The 19,819-nt window shown below is 39.2% G+C and overlaps 2 protein-coding genes across 3 annotated transcripts; both read left to right on the top strand.

Moving 5' to 3' along the window:
* The first annotated feature begins 2,441 nt into the window (after window positions 1-2,441).
* Window positions 2,442-11,644, top strand: LOC137387347 (lysophospholipid acyltransferase LPCAT4-like). Of its 2 annotated transcripts, none has more exons than XM_068073738.1 (7): window positions 2,442-2,574; window positions 3,216-3,355; window positions 5,373-5,590; window positions 5,703-5,876; window positions 8,673-8,766; window positions 9,732-9,869; window positions 10,363-11,644. In XM_068073738.1, the coding sequence occupies exons 1-7, from the start codon at window positions 2,467-2,469 to the stop codon at window positions 10,511-10,513; spliced, it is 1,023 nt and encodes a 340-aa protein (XP_067929839.1). In that variant the 5' UTR covers window positions 2,442-2,466; the 3' UTR covers window positions 10,514-11,644. The 2 variants fall into 2 exon arrangements, with proteins under 2 accessions (XP_067929839.1, XP_067929840.1); XM_068073739.1 differs by having other exon boundaries at window positions 10,247-10,377.
* A 794-nt stretch (window positions 11,645-12,438) lies between these two features.
* LOC137388823 (lysophospholipid acyltransferase LPCAT4-like) lies at window positions 12,439-19,801 on the top strand. The gene is made up of 8 exons (XM_068075278.1): window positions 12,439-12,626; window positions 12,743-12,894; window positions 13,349-13,488; window positions 14,320-14,537; window positions 16,160-16,333; window positions 19,114-19,207; window positions 19,347-19,484; window positions 19,570-19,801. Exons 2-8 carry the CDS (start codon window positions 12,775-12,777, stop codon window positions 19,718-19,720), a joined length of 1,035 nt encoding a protein of 344 aa, XP_067931379.1. The 5' UTR covers window positions 12,439-12,626; window positions 12,743-12,774; the 3' UTR covers window positions 19,721-19,801.
* Window positions 19,802-19,819: the final 18 nt, after the last annotated feature.

The raw sequence follows: 19,819 nt of genomic DNA, 5'->3' as shown, positions 1-19,819 counted from the left end.
ATCACATTATATACCTATTAGCCTGGCACATTGCCAATGGCTAATTTTAGTAAGCTGATATCCGTTTTGCTATACTTATTAATAAGAGCTGTGTGAGCAAGCTTTAGTGACATAGCGTAATGCAGAGTGCTATGCGTATTTTAACCCAGATAATGACTCATATCGCCTAATGAATTCATTGCATCATGCATAGCCTAATTGATTAGGTTATTGCCTGGTGAACGGGAGGTTCCGAGATCAAATCTTCTGTGATATGGATTTGACATTGCTGGGTACCATTCGCTATAGTTGGACAGACCGAACCACAGACGATGACACATGACAAACTTTGAGATTTATATATATATACATACACCAAACCTAGCCTTAGGACCCATCATCTCTGGGTAAATCTTAGTGTTCATAAAGATCTCCACCAGGCATAGCTTTTGTACTCATTATTTCAGGGTATATATTGGTGTTCTTGAAGATGTCCATCAGACCTAGCCTTAGGACCCATCATCTCAGAGTGTATCTTAGTGTTTATGAAGATATACTCTATACCTAGCCTTGGGTTTCAAGTAACACCAGCTTTTGCATTATTAGAGTCCCTCTCTCGGCAATACTGAAGTCAGAAATATAATCCAGCCAGAAGAAATAGGTCCAGACATACTGACAAGGGCTAGTCTGAGGATAAGTTTATCTGTGCCCTTTGCGTGTGACCTCGGCACACTTTCTGGGAAGATTAGTTAGACTCTTAGTTAGAAATTCACTGCATTCAAGCAGGATGCCCAGATACACCCCAGCTTATAACTGGTGTTGCTAGTTCAGTTGTTAGGAAGGTGACCCATGATACAGGTTGTATCGGTCCTTGTGGTTATCTAATAGAAGGTACAAGTTCTTCACCACAGTTAGTCTTTAATCATGTTAGGTTTTCTAAAAGTCATGTTCACCACAGATTTTTACTATTCCTAATATTTGAGAGATCACTCGTAAAGGTCCCCACATAGCAGTGTAGGGCATGATATTGGTCAATGTATCATGTTGGTTTCAGGCCTCAATTCTTGTTTAAACTCCGAGTTTCTTACATGGAAGAGTAAAATGCTACATCCAAAACATTATGAAGATGTGCGGTATTATTTTTATACTATTATACTACAATTGCTTGTCATTTAATATTACACAAATACAAGTTAAAATAATTTATGCAAGAGATTAGATGATCTCAGGCTTATAACCATCTTAGGCGTATTTTGTCAGTAGCTGTGGCTAAACGACATGAACTATTTTTAACTCCGTAACGCTTTTCTGTTCTTTAGGGTTCCTCTTTGCAAGAGTCCTTACTGTAGTAATTCATTTACATACAGCTTTAATTTCATCATTGGCTTCTTCTTATCGAAAACTTTGATGGTTCGGAATGTTATAGGGTCTAGTTGTCATATCCTGTTGATCAAATAATGACACTTTTCAGCAACATAGAGGATAGTGAAAAACTAAAAATGTTTGTTTTAAATTATGACAGGAAATGTAACCAATAGTGTGACATTATTGGCCATAGCTTTTAGTTCACCTCTCTAAAATTACATTCTAACTGTTGTCTTTGTTTGACATAACTTCTGTAGTTTGGTGTCAACATATTTGTTTTAACTGTTTCTTTGCTCACAACTTGTTTATTAAATGTTCTACTTTTGTTGAAGGAGATTTGGGCAGTGGGCCTCACTATTTATTATTTAATTAATAAAGAACAACTTGTCTACCATAACAAGTATACACACAATCACTAGAAACTAACTAACAACTAAAACTAATTAACAGTTGAAAGACTGAAGACATGTTTAGTTAATAAAACCTAACTGGGATTATTTCAAGAATGCTTATTCTTGCTGTAACTTAGTATATGCATACACTCTAAAAATTGTTTAGCCAAGATGGGTACAACATTGATCGCACAAGAAATATGGTTGATACAAAGGTGACAATCAAGAGTTATCCTTTCACTCATACCTACTATTAACAGGTGACTTCTTACTAATTACGAACCTGGTTAATTTCATGCGCAAATATTCCTACCAGTCAAAGCTCATACTAAACAAAAGTACATGTTCTTACTTTAAACACAGCATCTGAAGCTCTCACCACATGTGCAAAACAGTTTAACTCCATGCCTTATATTAAAACATTCGTCGTGAGGAGATAACTCTCTAATGAGGATAATCATTCATTTTCATGCGCGTGTAGCTTTCGCTAACAGAGCTGTTACCTCTTATCAATAACTACCGAAGTTTAGTTAGCCTCAGAGCTGTTGGGAATCTATGGAAGCCAAACGGAGAACGGGTCCAACTGTAAATTTATAGCATACTAAACTTATGAATAAGGTAGAATTGTTGGTGTCCCGCTAAACTCTATGAACTCATTTCTACCAGAGTAATTACAGAAAACGTAAAGCTAGGGTTTTCCGGTGTCTTGTGAGCGATAGTGAGGGTCACTATGGCGAAGGTGATCAAACGATTCAACGAAACCTCTAGTGAACGTCTAAACAGTGAACCAAATCCGTTTATTTACCAGTTGCACGCTACAAATGTGGACAAATTTGTTGTAAGTTTGCACTAGCTCAACTAATTTTACACTTACTAAATTTTTTGGCTTCATCAAGAAAGCTTTACATAGTTGCATTGAGTGGCTTAGTCAGTGTTGTGTTCAACACTAGAAAGTTTGAAAGCAGGAAACGCTGGTTTGGCCAGTTATTGTTTATATACGTTATTTTGAAGTTGTTATAAATCAAATTGCTTTTCTGATGCTCACAATTGAAATATTGAAATGATTTGGAAATGTTTGGTAACTAATGGAATACTGACACATGTATGAAGCAAAGCTGATTTTCAACAAGGTAAGCTAATTCATCGTCGGTGTCCTTTTTTATTTCTGGATTAAAAATAAAGCTGTAAGGTTTTGTTAGTCATTATATGTTGAATATACTTATGGTATTTATAGTATATAGTATGGTATTTATAGTGTGGTCACCTTAGCTAGGTATATGGCCTCAGGTGATGGCCTCAGGCCTATGGTGATGCAGACTCTGTAGAACACCAAGTTGTGGTTTACTGTTCAGAAAGTGAGCAAAAATACAAATTTATGTTTTTACTCTGATCAATGAAAATACCAACATGTATTCCTGTGTGATTTCGATATTGGAACCAGTTCATTTAGATAATTTGTTTGGTCGCTATCTTTTTCAGTGGTTGCTGATGATGGTCACTCTAGCACCTCTAAAGATCACCTTCGGTTTTGTCTCTCTAGTATTTGCTTGGGTTCCTGCACGGCTTTCCGTCATTGGTCTCCCTCTGCAGCCAGACAAACCGTTATCCAACTGGAGATTGTGAGTAATGGAATATGTATATTGACTCTCAGGCTGGAGTTGTTTCCTCTTTAACAGCTGTTGTAGAGAGCAATTGTTTTAACAAATCTAAAACCGCTTTTCAACACTTACGGCCATTTTTTAACCATTATATTCTGATGAATTGACCATCTATAAATTTATATCATGATACATGCTTTCTTGTTACAAATGGCGATTGGAATGCAATATTAACAAAAATATCATAATCACCGCTTTCCGAATGTTTCAACAGCTGATTTTTCATAAGCAGCAATACAATCAGCTTTATTCACCCGGTCATCACGATCACTTTCACTACTATTAGCTTTGCGCTGTATTTTATCTTTCAACAATAATAATTATATTTATCGCTATATCTGTGCTTCTTTTCAGATGATGCCGGCCGTAAAAGATACATCGGTGGCCACAGTTAGGTGTTAGTACTCAGTGGTCTCTGGTGTCAATTGACTTGGTCTCTAGTGACTTATGTGGCAATTGTAGATGGAACTACTTTTTTAATCCATATGTTCACATTGTTATGTTTCCAGTAACCGGTATGATTTCCACGGAACAGCCATGGATGACCAATGGTATCCAATTAAGCATTGCGTAGTCACGGCGACATGTCACTTTCACTTTAGCAAGCAGCACACAAGAACATATTTATAGCTCCCACTGTTAAAGTGTGAGAATTTCTTGACATAATAACTTTAGTGTAGTGCTGGGCACGAGTACTTCTTTGCCAATGAGTTTAGACTCGTTGGCAAAACCCTTCTGTTCGGGTTTTTCGAGTATCGGGTACATGGTAGTGCTTGGCACGAGTACTTCTTGGTCAACGGGTTTTTCGGGTATCGGGTTTGTTGATACGGATTTTATGTCTAAAATTTCCAAACATCAGACATTTTAAAATTTACAATGCAATTATAATTCTATTCAATTTATTTATTGCTTCTTACTATTTTCTAACGACTGATATTCATGCTCACAGCCTCAACCCTTAGAAGTTTGAAACCCAACTGTCAGTTTTCAGGCATTGCGTAGGGTGTGTCAGAATCTCTATCGGCCGGAATTTCGGCATTCACATGGCTTTGTTTACAAAAGCTGTTTCTAAGGAACAGCCTGAAACAATCAAATAAATTTTTGCACAAGATATTATACCAAAAATTTCACTTCCATTTGTAACAGTTTTCAAATATCTTTACCTACTTACTTTGTTTTAATAACAAACATTATTTGAATGATATCGCGAAAAAATTGACACGACTCATTTGTTGGTAGGTCATGAATGATTGTGATGCAAACAAAGAATTTTATGGCACTAACTATAATTTTCCACTATATTTTGAGTCATGAAATAATGATGAACATGTGCTCAATGAATATGATGCTATTGCAAATGTTTTTACGAGTTTTTTAAAACCGTACAAACTTTTATAGTTTTACCCCGAATAATGGTAGAGTACTGTTTTTTTTTCTGTTTGCTGACATTTACTGTGGGTTGCCTGACAATTTTACTAGTGTTTTACTAAATATCATTGTACTATGGGCATGTTCAAATATTTATAATAAATGTTTAAAAATTTCTGATCATTGGAGAGATTGTCTAGAGTTACTAACACGCATTGACAACAAATGCCAGGGTTCAGGGTTAACAGGCAGGTTATTAAACAGTGTTTAGAGGGCAGGGCGCTGCATACCGAGTTTTTGTCCACTCTACTCGATGGATCCGTGTAACAAAACCCGAACTCGCAAGTCAAAACCCGAACCCACAAGATCGAAATGCTCAAAATGTCTATTACCCGATACTCGAGAGAAGATAAATCCGCGAGTCCAACGAGTTTTGTTACCCGTTCCCGGCACCACTTTAGTGTAATGCGGACACCAGAACAAGATACTGCATTATAGGTGGAGTGGCTTCTTGTTTATGGAATTCTCTGGATTTTGGTGTGAGCAAATTAATAGTCTGTTGACCAGTGCGAGTCTGAGCATGCAGACGAGGAAGTTTGCTATTTTGTAGGGTCCTTAAGGACATAGCCACATTTTTTGCCAACACTACAGGTTACATCGGTGGTCTCGCCCCAAGGACAGTTAAAGGAGTGAGAGCTAGCAGCAAAGATGCAACACTTTTAGTAGTTGCCCCTCACACGGCATTCCTAGACGTGATGGTTGGAGTCATGTGCGGTATGCCTGGTGTCGTCTCCCTCCTTGAAAATGCCTCCCTTCCATTACTAGGAGGTCTGAATACATGTTCACACGGAGTTGTCTTCTTATGAATTTCATCCTGCATTTTATATAGTATTCCAAGCTGGCTGTTGTTGTTCTTTATGACCGCTTTCTGTATTTCTAGCGCTGTTCCGAGCAAACCAGACAATATTCCTTGACAAAAAGGACCCATTGTCTCGTAACAAGACGGCTGAAGCCATAAGAACTCGAGCTCGCTCCAATGGCGCCTGGCCCCAGCTTCTCATCTATCCTGAGGGTATGATAGGCAATGGCTCGGCCCTCCTTCCATTTAAAATTGGTATGTGGGCTTTAGTGATGGAGTCAAATTGTATCTGTCCTCTCATGCCTGCTGTATTAGAAGTATAATAACAAAATTAACGATGGTGAGACAATTGCATATCTTCAGTTTTTATGCCTTCAAATGCAGAATGCTACAATGGTTAAAATTATTTGCTTTTTAGTTCAAAAACTGCCTTTTTAAAGATCGGAATTAGAACATAACGATAAAACTCAGCATTTTGAAGAAAATTGACTTTAGAACTAGGACTGGAGGTTTTTACGTCCAGTCATACTTCCACACACAAGTGTCCACATACAGTCATACCTCTACACACGAGTGCCCACATACAGTCATTCCTCTACACACGAGTGTCCACATACAGTCATACCTCTACACACGAGTGCCCACATACAGTCATACCTCTACATACGAGTGCCCACATACAGTCATTCCTCTACATACGAGAGCCCACATACAGTCATTCCTCTACATACGAGTGCCCACATACAGTCATACCTCTACATACGAGAGCCCACATACAGTCATTCCTCTACATACGAGTGCCCACATACAGTCATTCCTCTACACACGAGTGCCCACATACAGTCATACCTCTACATACGAGTGCCCCCATACAGTCATACCTCTACATATGAGTGCCCACATACAGTCATACCTCTACATACGAGTGCCCACATACAGTCATTCCTCTACACACGAGTGCCCACATACAGTCATACCTCTACATACGAGTGCCCACATACAGTCATACCTCTACATACGAGTGCCCACATACAGTCATACCTTTACACACGAGTGTCCACATACAGTCATACCTCTACACACGAGTGCCCACATACAGTCATACCTCTACATACGAGTGCCCACATACAGTCATACCTCTACATACGAGTGCCCACATACAGTCATACCTCTACATACGAGTGCCCACATACAGTCATTCCTCTACACACGAGTGCCCACATACGGGAAACTCGAGGTATGAACTGACTTTCTACCAAGTTTGTTCCTTGAGATATTACAAATCTTTGAGATACAAGTGTACAAGCTAGTTCACGATGATCACTACACTATATGGTCAAGTATGCGAGAGACAGCTTTCGAGAACAGCATTGTTCGGTCTTTTCTCTCGAATCAGTTTGAAAAAAAGTTTTTAACAGGTTCGCTAAAAGTTATGGTGATCGCGTGGTAAGAGTGCATAACCAAAAACAAAAAATCAACAACGTCTGTCTCAAAGGTAATAACTCCATGCAGCACACATAGTGATGTTACATTTTATTGCTAATCATAACAGCTAAATAAGTATATGTTAATTGATTAGTGTAGGTACTGAATTATAATAATTAAATATACTCTTTCCACCGTAATACTCCTCTCTAGGTGGTTGTTTTTGTAATATGGTAACATATTAGTTTTTACTTAATTGTTTTATATAGTAGACGCTCCGACAACGTAAATAATCTATTCCAGGAACGTTTACGTTATGCGGATTTTAAGGTACACGAACAGTAGAATAGCAGTAAATTGCCCAATCCATTCCAAGATCTTTTCAAACTCACCCCTTTGGGCATACAAAAAGGAAAAACTTGCTTTAACTTTTTAATTTGTGGACAATACTGTAACTGCAGTATTATTGGTTTGCATCGATAACTCTTCTTCTTTTTCGGAGCAATTTTCCTGGTTTTATAGACCATGATTGCAGTAATTGTTACAATAAGTTGATGAAGAGCACACATATTTGGCGTTCATTTACAACGATTTGCTTATTTTTTTTAAACAGCAAAGTCTATTCTGCAAAGTAAAACTAATAACAAATATTTTATACGTCTACAATAAATCAAAACAACAAAAATTCTTACTATAAAAAGCGGCACTACCTGTTCGTCGTCTATTTGTATCCAGGGGTCAAGGTTAAGATAAAAGATAACTTTCAACGATACTCCAACCCGTGACATTCAGATTGGTAGACTGACGTTGTAACACCTGAACCAATCGGTCACCTTCAAGTATTTATAAGCAATTGCACAGCTATCCTATTCTCTGTTTTGTCGACATATCTGGTGAAAACTGAGAATGTCATGGAAGTTGTATATGTAATAGATATAACGCTCTACGTGTACTCACGTCGTTTTTTCTCATGCAAGTGCAGCAAAATAGATTGCTATTCAAATAAAATTTGAGAACACACCTGACTTGGCACTTTACGTTATATATTTACGTTATCTGGAATTTATGTTAGAGGTGGTATACGTTATAGGAGCGTCTACTGTATAGGAAATAGCGCATTGAGATGCGAGTAAATTCACATACGAACTCAGTCCTAGAACGCATTAAGTTCATATGTCGAGGTGTGACTGTAGTACGCTAGTTCACACGTTTGACCTGTGACCTGTCAGCAATGGCTGACAATGGTTTTACAAGCTTATGGAACAGCTAATGACATCGGAGTTATGGCTAATAACATTGAGGAGTCTAGTGGTGTCTGTAACACTTGTTGTAACCATTAGGAAGTCAACAATGATAATTTGATTATAGGGATAGTTGTGTATCTTACAATTGTAATGACATATTCACAACAGACACATTCATATTTCTCTCCGTTCATATCTCCCTCTTACAATTGTAATTATATATTCACAACAGACACATTCATATCTCTCTCCGTTCATATCTCTCTCTTACAATTGTAATGACATATTCACAACAAACATATTATTTGTTTTTCTCTCTCCGCTCATATCTCTCCCTGTGTATATCTCTCCCTGCAGGTGCTGATAACTCTCTCTGTTGTAGGTGCATTCCAACCAGGTGTGCCTATACAGCCAGTAACTGTCAAGTACCCTAACAGACTTGATGTTACCACTTGGCTAGATACTGGACCTTCCTTGTGAGTTTAATCACCATTCTTGTGCAGGATTCAATGTTCTTGTACAAAATACCGTGATACTATGTTCTGTATATGATACCTTGTTCTTGTACAAGATACTATCTCCTTGTACAGGGTACCACATTCCTGTATCGGTTGACTGCCTATTCTGCAGATGCATGCTCAGGTTATTGACTCTATCTGACATATCCTGGCTATCTGTACCATACCATAGCTATCTGTATCATATCATAGCTATTGTTATCACATCCTAGCCATCTGCACTGCATCATAGCTAACTACACCACCTCATAGTTAGCTATACAGTATCATAGCTAGCTATACCATAGTACAGCTAGCTATACCACATGGCAGGCTATACCATATTATAGCTAGCTCTTCCATATAGCTATCTGTACCACATTATAGCTAGTTTTACCGCATCATAGCTAACTACACCACATCATAGTTAGCTATACAGCATCATAGTTAGCTATACCATATTACAGCTCGCTATACCATATTACAGCTAGCTATACCATATTACAGCTAGATATACCATATTACAGTTAGCAAAACCATATGGCTGGCTATAACATATTATAGTTGGCTATACCATATTATAGCTAGCTATGCCATATTACAGCTGGCTATACCATACTATAGCTAGCTATTCTGTATCATAGAGAACCATGATGATTGAAAAAGAGCATAGTTAATCAACCACTAGGAAACCTTAATATTTAGTGTTAACTGTAATTATATAGGCCTACATAATTTGGTTAAAAGGAAATCAAAAGAGAGACAGCGACATATTCAGCGGTGTATTATTAGAGAATATTATTCTAACTATTTTTACTCCAAATTTATTTTAATTTCACAGAATATAGCGTGATAATAATGGGAGCTTTCAATAAAGCTGTCAAGTGAACAACTGAAAAATTCGCTTGAAGCAGCCATCATAATTCTATGAATATTCTCTGCAGGCTCGCCATGATAAGTCTATGGATTTGCACACCCGTAACAAAGATGGAAGTAGAATATCACCCGGTGTACAATCCTTCTGATGAAGAGAAGGCAAATCCCAAGCTATTTGCTGAGAACGTAAGGAGTCTAATGAGCCAGTGAGTAGCTTCTTTTCTTGATGAAATAAAGTGTGTAGACACCCTTAATGTAGCTCACCTTTAGTCTTGTTGGCCGCTAACAGGTTATACAAATTTTGCTAACTCGCCTTTAGTCTTGTCAACTGTTAGCAGGTTATACAAATATCTCTAACTCACCTCTAGTCTTGTCAACTGTTAGCAGGTTATACAAATATCTCTAACTCACCTCTAGTCTTGTCAACTGTTAGCAGGTTATACAAATATCATTAACTCACCTCTAGTCTGGTCAACTGTTAGCAGGTTATACAAATATCTCTAACTCACCTCTAGTCTTGTCAACTGTTAGCAGGTTATACAAATATCTCTAACTCACCTCTAGTCTTGTCAACTGTTCGCAGGTTATACAAATATCTCTAACTCACCTTTAGTCTTGTCAGCTGCAAGCGCCAAACTACACAATTGGCATCTCATTTGGCAAGTGACTTACCTGACATTTTGAGACCTTGCCCTGTAGATACCTGAATGTCCCAATGACTGATCAAGGGCCAGAGCAAATCAAAGACTTGGTACGGAGGAGCAAGCCGAGTATGGGAGTCGTCAGTCTCTGGAAGAATATTTTCACAAAGGGAGACATAGAAATGCCTGACAAAGAGCATCTAAGCTGATCTTTAGCTCTATGAACTCAACTATGTGCCATCATCTGCCACCCATTTAGCTCTATGGACTCGACTATGTGCCATCATCTGCTACCCACTTTGCTCAAGTCTCTCCAAGATTGAAATCGGCTCCTTACAATTTTGTAGATTTTTTCTGTATGTAAAGGCGGAATATCTAGATGCAGCTCAAATGGCCCTTTGACTACAGGACGGCAATCATTTCAGGGGAAAATTAGACTTGGTTCTATTTGACAAACCCCACCAACTCACTCTGATACTATCATACTACCAGACATTGCTTGGAAATATTTGGTTTTCAGAAAAAACTCCAACTTATTTAGAGCATGAAGTTTGTATCAGTATAACCAGATAGATCAGCTCTGTTTGTCTATAAATTCTTCACTAGTATCGTCTATCCAGTACCGTCTATTTGGTCTCGCCGTTTACTTTACAATAAGTCTTCAAGATTGTGTTCATTTGGACTGTCTTGACATTTCTGGAGTTGTCTTTTGACTATTGTTTTACCAAAGTGAGCCACATCTTTTAAATGTTGCTCATTTGCAATGTTCCTCTTTGATATTTTGTTTGGTCAATTATAACTAGCTTTAACTAGTAGATGTCGAATCTCAGTTTGTAACATCCAGAAATTTTTGACTGGTTCTTTTATGAAATTACATGTATTTCGCCATTTTATAATTGTTTTGTTAAAAAATGACTAAAGCCCAAGATGCTCGTGAAGAGGTGCTAGTCAACCCATGATGCATTGCTAAAAGCTGTTAAGATTTGAGCATTGTTTGTTGGTTTGCGCGTACATACTTGGTATGTGTACAGTTTTCAACGAGATAACGTTTTATGCTAGTTTTTGGATCACTTTTCATTAATTTATATCTTAACTTGAATAGCTACTCCAATAGAGTCAGGGAGGCTCTATTGGAGTAGTTGTTGTGGAGTTGTGAGCACCTGTTGAAGCATTCTTTGGTTAAGTACTCATTACCTCATCTCTGCAAAAGGTTGCTTGCTATGCTACTTTTATGCAATCTATCCAGCTTGTGTTTTGATTATTTTAATTTTATTGTTTTGTGAGCCACTTCAGTTTTTGATCTTCTGTGGAAAAAATAGAACATATGCCTATTGCCGGCAGGTGCTTTCACTGATCCTTGAGTTAACAGGGTAATTAGTAGTGAGCATCAACGATTAACTTGAGCAGTAAGTCTAGAGTGTACCCCTAGCCAGCTTATACAGGGTACCTGCCATGAAGTACAGTTGGGCCCTCCATGTTCTGCAGCTCCTTCCTGCTGTATTCACAATATGAGACTAATTGGGCTAGGGTCGTTTTTATACAGGCAAAGCCATAAAAAGGGCAAGAAATAGTTTAGGTTATTTGTAAAGGCAGCTATTGCGACTAGCAGAGAAGGAATTTCATTGATTGCCGATTCTCATTTCTGCAGCAGTAAGAAGACCTTTTTGTCATCAAAGGTATCGCTAATTTTGAGGGGCAAATATTTTTGAAGCAAAAATGAAAGCTCGAAGCTTTTTCTGTATGACGAATGCAAACATGTATTTAGCTGCAAGGAGTTCAGTGGCTCTTGTAGATGCCCACGTATGCAGGACCGGCAATCAGTTCCTTAAAGTAACCTGGGTGTGAGCTAACAATTGCTAGAGTGCATGTTGCGCTGTGAGCTAACAATTGCTAGAGTGCATGTTGCGCTTGTGACTAAACAATCGTAACTAAGAAATATGACACGTGCGTGCGGGTTGCTTAGTTTTGTTTACAAATGCCCACTGAATATATAATTTTGTAGTAATTAGCGACATGATTTGATGGGATTTATTTGTTCTACTCTCTCATGCGTGTATAGGCACTGCAATTGTGTAAGAGACCAACTCACGCCTGAGTGATTCGCTGAACCGCTCAGCCACTATGTTTGTGATAAGTGAAGAGACGAGACGTGGGTAAGTAGAAGATTTATTGCGGTCAGATTTTGTTAGTCAATCCTGACTAGCAGTGCTCACCCGGTGCGCCTTACTAGCGGCGTTCACTCGGTGTACCGTTCTACCGCTGCACACCCGGTGTGCCATTCCAGTCTACGAGCTGACTTCAGGGTGGTGCACAGATTCTCAGGCAGGTTCAGCTACTATGAAGGGTTTTTGATCCAACCAGAAGTCATCCATACAGTCTACTAGATGCATTGAAGTAGTTCTTTACATGTTCATGTATGTTAGCCTGTATTTGTGTAGCCCGTGTTTCTTGGATGGCCTAAGCTCACAACATGAACAACAATCACTCCGTCAAGACTTCTGGCCCAAATGGCGCTGCAAAGGCTAAAGAAGATGATGTGCCAGATCCTTTTATATATAGACTACATACAACACGACTCGATAGGCTCATTGTGAGTATCGCTAGACATTGGTAAGCCATGTCCGCCATCAGATACCTGCCATGTCTGTCATCAGATGTACATTACGTGTTCACGTAATATCAACTCCAATGGATTAAGTAGTCATATCCCCTGCTAGCAGCAATCCGCCCTTTGAACAGTACTGAGTGTCAAAATAGGTTAACTGTACTAATCCTTGTTCGACCGGGTGTTCTTTTCTGAAGTCACTTCAGTTCTGTTTCGTGTTTCCCCACTCTTCAGGTGACTGTGACTGATGGTAATATCAACTCTAGGTACTAAAATGTGTGCCAGTGTCTGGTATGACAAAGAAACTCAACTTCCTTCAGATTGGCCCTCATCCTAGCCTGATTGATAATATCAACATCTTTGCTCAACTGTAATAAACTTTGCTATCAAACCCTCAAAGTCAATGTTAATAAACACCGACTTTTGTCACTTCTTTCAGTTGGTAGTTATGGCGTTTACACTGGGGCCGATCAAAGCCCTATTGACCGTTGTCTTTCTGGCTTTGGCCTGGATTCCTGCACGCTTATCTGTCATTGGACTTCCTCTCCAACCAGATGAGCCGCTATCCAAATGGAGAGTGTAAGTTCAGCAGGCTTGCTCTGTGCTTACATTCAGGGCTACAGTTACTGCTACAGTCAGGCTAAATAGGCCCGCTCTCACTATGCTTGGAGTTAGGGCTACTGCTAAGTCAGGCTAAATAGGCACGCTCGCACTGTGCTTAGATTTAGGGCTATGGCCACAGCTACAGCCAGGCTAAATAGGCCCGCTCTCACTATGCTTGGAGTTAGGGCTACTGCTAAGTCAGGCTAAATAGGCATGCTCGCACTCTGCTTAGATTTAAGGCTACTGCTACAGCCAGGCTAAATAGGTATGCTCGCACTGTGCTTAGATTTAGGGCTACTGTTACAGCCAGGCTAAATAGGTATGCTCAAACTGTGCTTAGATTTAGGGCTACAGCTACTGCTACAGTCAGGCTAAATAGGCCCGCTCTCACTATGCTTGGAGTTAGGGTTACTGCTAAGTCAGGCTAAATAGGCACGCTCGCACTGTGCTTAGATTTAGGGCTATGGCCACAGCTACAGCCAGGCTAAATAGGCATGCTCGCACTCTGCTTAGATTTAAGGCTACTGCTACAGCCAGGCTAGATAGGTATGCTCGCACTGTGCTTAGATTTAGGGCTACTGTTACAGCCAGGCTAAATAAATATGCTCACACTGTGCTTAGATTTAGGGCAACAGCTATTGCTACAGTCAGGCTAGATAGGTGAGCTGATATGAGAGTTGCTGATAAACATTGTTTTCCTTCACTACTTATCAGTTCCATCATCCTCCCTTAATAACGTATGTGCATACGTCAAAATCATGTCAAGGTGATATGTTATACATACATTAGATATCTTTGCTTGTCTAGAGCCTTGAAAGATGTGGCTGTATTTCTCGCAATTTGTGCGAGCCATGCGGGAGGATTGATGGTTCGTAAGATTAAAGGTCGGAGAGCGAGAGATGACGAGGCTACACTCCTTGTGTTGGCTCCACACGCATCTTATCTTGACCCTGTTGTCGGGTTGCTCTGCGGACTGCCAGGAGCCGTATCAGTGTTAGACAATGCATACATTCCTGGTATTGGAGGTAGGAGTTATCTGCATCTCCATATCTCTTGCCTCCTCACTATCTATTTTCTGTCAGCTTTGGCGTAAATACAAGCTAGATATTGACCATAGTATTTTTAAAAATCTTGCTATGGCAAGAATATAATAATATTCATTAAAGGTTGACATGCAACAAAATTCACATTACAGTTATTTAGTATCAAAAGATTCACCATGTTTTACTCTGCTGTGTTGTAGGTGCAAACTATGTGGAAATGTGATTACAAGCTTTTAAAAGATAAAAAACGAACAGTTAATCGTAGCCATCACGAGACTGCCGTAGATTAGAATATCTTTCCAAAACGGCTCAAATGGGACGTAGTTGTACAAGATGGCTATTGTTTACACTTTCACGCAACCTCGTCGAAATATTTTCACAAATATATTTCACGCATTTAATAAAACCATGTCTATTGTCCTTACGCGTCTGTTTCATCATCATTGTAGTGCTGTCACTTTGAGCACTGATATCTCAAAACCTAGCGTGAAAATTCGTTTATAACTTTTTAACCTTAGCTCGAAGGAGTGCATATCATTCTCTGATAAACATGACGAGCCTGTTGGTCACCTACGATAGTCGAAAAATGCTGCAGAAATTATTCGCGATGTTTGGCAGGAAGTATGGGTCACATGATCAGATTACAACTAGATGATTAGACCAAGCCGAAACAAAACTGTAAAGTAGCGATCATCTATATTTGATACAGGGTCTTCGGTAAAACTCGAAGTGTTTGTCATAAACTAGTGCTACGAGAAATTTTATATGGAGCCTTTCATTTCATGTGAAAACATCACGTGTCAAAACAATAGCCAAATGGATTGAGTACGTCAGAGAAATAAACTGATTCCAATCTATGGGGGTTTTGTGATGGCGGCGATTAACTGTTCGTTTTGAGCTTTTAAGAGCTTGTAATCACATTTCCACATATTTTGCACCTACAGTACAGCAGAGTAAGACATGGTGAACCTTTTGATATCAAATAACTGTAATGTGAATTTTGTTGTAAGTCGACCTTCAAGGAGGTAAATAGTAATAGTTGCTTCACTCATACTCTAGCTTATGGCTGCAGCGCTGCCTCTGCCTCCAATGACAGTTAGCCAAACTGAACTGTCAGATGTTTGGGCCACTAATAGTGTGGAGAAAACAACTCTCATTTTGTCTCATTTCATAGTCTTGTTACATCCAGCACACAAAAGAGATGGGGCTAGAGTTGTCTCAGAGAAGCATAAGAAACTCGAGGCTTTTCACAAACCTACCCATGGTTGCCAAATGCAACAGAAGAGTAACTGAAGAAAATGTGACTCGAAATATTTGCAAGTTTTAGGCTGATGTAAAGTTCGATATCTCAAGAATAATTTTGCTAATACTGATAGAAAACTGCCTTGCAATTCAAAGCACTCTGGAAGGTCGTTTCCTCTAGAGATGGAGAGAAAATAACTCCAACTCGATAAATAAATCTTTAGAGGAATCAAAACAGTGTACATAGCAGAAGCCATAATTGATGTTTCCATCTTGTAGCCATAAATACTACATGATTGTTTATATTCTATAAGAAATTACCAGAGACTAAAATTCATCGCGGAATCATGTTGATTTTGCAGCCATATTTCGAGCATGCCAGTCCATATTCCTCGATAGAAACGATCCTCAGTCACGCATCAAAACGGCTGATGCAATCAGACGTAGAGCTGAGTCTAAAGGAGCGTGGCCTCAGGTTCTCATTTACCCCGAGGGTATGATTGGTAACCAAACTTGCATCCTTCCTTTCAGACTGGGTGAGTTATCCTACAGGTGATTGTTGAGTGTTACAATTAAGATTCAATAATCTCTGCTAGTAGTAGTAGTTAGTAGTAGTACCAGTAATAGTACTGGAACAGTCGTGGTTCAGTGGTTACGGCGCAGGCTTATGATCAATAGATCAGTGGTTTGAGTCACATAAGAACAACTGGTAGTGCGAGGAAGGGCCCTCAGCTATAATTGCTCCTGTGCCAAGTCGGTTCGTCTGCAACTAAACTGGCTCCCTTCTGAGCTCAAGCATGGATGAAGAGGGTGACTAGCAGCCTTGCAGGACTAAAAAATAAAACCTGCCAAAAATCGAAGGTGCTCCTCTGCGAGCTAATGGCTGGCTAGCTAGAGATGGTGTCTTAATAAAAATGCCTAACAGAAGTCAATCGCAAACCCCTGTTGCAACCTGCCAAGAACAATCATGGCTATAGAAAGAGGGAAAATACTATAATTGCTTACATCCTCGCAGGACATAGTACAGGAAGAGAGTATACCATAATCTTTGGTTACGTCTGCGTGGTAAATTCAGGTAGTATGTACCGCAACTGTTAAATGCATTTGTAGTTGTGACACGCGATATTCATGAAAATATTTATCAAACCTAACATCGGTGAATTTTAACATGTATCCAATAGTTTTTTGTTTTCCTTTAGGTTGATTGGTTGGTATAAAAACTGAACACTGAAAGCATTTTCTTTAAAAACAGCTATTTCAGTTGTATACTGAAAAGCAGTGAATACATGTTTGGCCATTGATACTTTTATGCAGCTTCTAAATTATTAGTTGACAACAGTCGGGACGCGTGTCTATCAACCCGTACTTGAGCCTCGAGAAAGGCATCTGGTCTTAAAATGCTCTTGCGTTAAGGGAGACAACCCATACAAAAGACTCCTAATCAATATGTCAATATTATATTGTTGGTACACAAACGTATATATTTATTTTCTACTGTAATCAACAGAATGCCTATTGTACTGCACTGAATTATAAGCCACATGTGATGGGCTTTCTAGCAAGTTTGAACATGGCGGCCTTTTTACACCTCTACAGGTTGAGTATATAACAAATACCAAAGTTTTATCTGGGAAAGAATAGTTTTGTATTTGCATACATAAATTGTGTGCATGTGCACGCTAGGTGCAAGGAAAAACTATTCTCTCTAACCTGTGGATTTGAAGACAGTGGCTGTCCAGCTAAAACTATTCTCTCTAATCTGTGGATTTGAAGACAGTGGCTGTTCAACTAAAACTATTCTCTCTAACCCGTGGATCTGAAGACAGTGGCTGTCCAGCTAAAACTATCCTCTCTAACCTGTGGACTTGAGGACAGTGGCTGTTCAACTAAAACTATTCTCTCTAACCTGTGGATTTGAGGACAGTGGCTGTTCAACTAAAACTATTCTCTCTAACCTCTGGATTTGAAGACAGTGGCTGTCCAGCTAAAACTACATATTCTCTCTAACCTGTGGATTTGAAGACAGTGGCTGTCCAGCTAAAACTATTCTCTCTAACCCGTGGATTTGAGGACAGTGGCTGTTCAACTAAAACTATTCTCTCTAACCTGTGGATTTGAGGACAGTGGCTGTTCAACTAAAACTATTTTCTCTAACCCGTGGATTTGAAGACAGTGGCTGTACAGCTAAAACTATTCTCTCTAACCTGTGGATTTGAAGACAGTGGCTGTTCAACTAAAACTATTTTCTCTAACCCGTGGATTTGAAGACAGTGGCTGTACAGCTAAAACTATTCTCTCTAACATGTGGATTTGAAGACAGTGGCTGTCCAGCTAAAACTATTCTCTCTAACCTGTGGATTTGAGGACCGTGGCTGTTCAATTAAAATTATTCTTTCTAACCTGTGGATTTGAGGACAGCAACTGGTAAACTAAAACTGCGAGGATCAGTAGAGTTGTATGTCAATTCTACTAGGATGATGTGTCATGCAGCTCAGCCTTCTAGATGCTTATTTGAGCCCACAAAACATTTGAGTGCTGAGCAAACAGGATTAAATGACAAGTCAATGGCCAATGTAATTGTTTTGCCATCTCTATCCTTTTGTAATTTGATTCCATTGCCGTTTTCATGCCACTCAAATAGCCTGTGATTTCAAGTAAACATGCTAACTTCTATGTAGAACCTTCCTTTTGACAACTTTTTTATCATAAAAATCCAGTTTGTGTCGAAAAAAAGGATGACCCAACTCTACAGCTCACCCACTCACTCACGGCAAATGATGGGATGCAGTTGAATTTCTATCTCTATACTTTATGAATTATTCATAGACTAATCAACATTAGGTCTAGGTTAATGAAATGTATATTCCATGCAAACACTTATATTTGCTTCTTTGCACGAAGGTATGAAATTTATATTGCGTAGCAAAGTACAAGCAGTTTTTTATGATTTTCAAGGAATAATGAATCAATGACAGCTGGTACAGTAGATATCATAGTATGGTAGATAACATGGTACAGTAGATAACATGGTACGGTAGATAACATGGTACGGTAGATAACATGGTACGGTAAATAGCATGGTACGGTAAATAGCATGGTACGGTAGATAGCATGGTACGGTAGATATCATGGTACGGTAGATATCATGGTACGGTAGAAAGCATGGTACGGTAGATAGCATGGTACGGTACATAGCATGGTACGGTAGGTATCATGGTACGGTAGATATCATTGTTGTCATCCTGACCTATAGAAATGGCAAAAAACAGTCCAGAAAAGAAATGATCTTTCCATATCTCAACTCTCTTTGTTGTAGGAGCATTCCAACCAGGTGTACCTATACAGCCAGTGACAGTCAAGTACCCTAACAGACTTGATGTTACCACTTGGCTAGACTCAGGACCTTCCTTGTGAGTTGGTAGGCTAATCGCATGCTATCCTGTCACTGATATATGAAGGTTTGCTCTCACATTGCTAAATTTATAAATTCAATGTATGTGGGATGTGCCCTATTTGGCAACTCTATTGTAATACAATGTTGTCTCCTAGGCTTGCTATGATAAGTCTATGGATGTGCACACCAGTAACGCGAATGGAAGTAGAGTTTCACCCAGTATACAGCCCTTCTGATGAAGAGAAGACAAATCCTGAACTATTTGCTCAGAATGTACGGAGTCTAATGACCCAGTGAGTAGTGCGGTCGCTATACACTTATGATCTGCCGTAGCTGACTGGAAATAAGATTCTGAACTATTGCTGATTGCCCTTGCAGGTACTTAAACATTCCAACTACAGAGTTGAGCTACAGGGACATGTCAGCACTTGTCAAACGCAGCAAACCCAAAGTTGGAGTCGTCAAGCTCTGGAAGAGTATACTGACAAAGGGATACATAGAAATGCCAGACAAGGAGCATTTTAGCTGATGATCAAACCATTTGTATTTATTAAAACATTCCACTTGCCATTTTGTTGTCTCGTGTATCTGAATACATACACAGAATGTACTGTATAGTTGCGCTGTG

Source organism: Watersipora subatra, chromosome 2 (assembly GCF_963576615.1).
Source record: "Watersipora subatra chromosome 2, tzWatSuba1.1, whole genome shotgun sequence".
Taxonomy (NCBI): domain Eukaryota; kingdom Metazoa; phylum Bryozoa; class Gymnolaemata; order Cheilostomatida; family Watersiporidae; genus Watersipora; species Watersipora subatra.
Note: the sequence above shows the minus strand (reverse complement) of the source record. Positions and strands in the feature narration are given on the sequence as shown.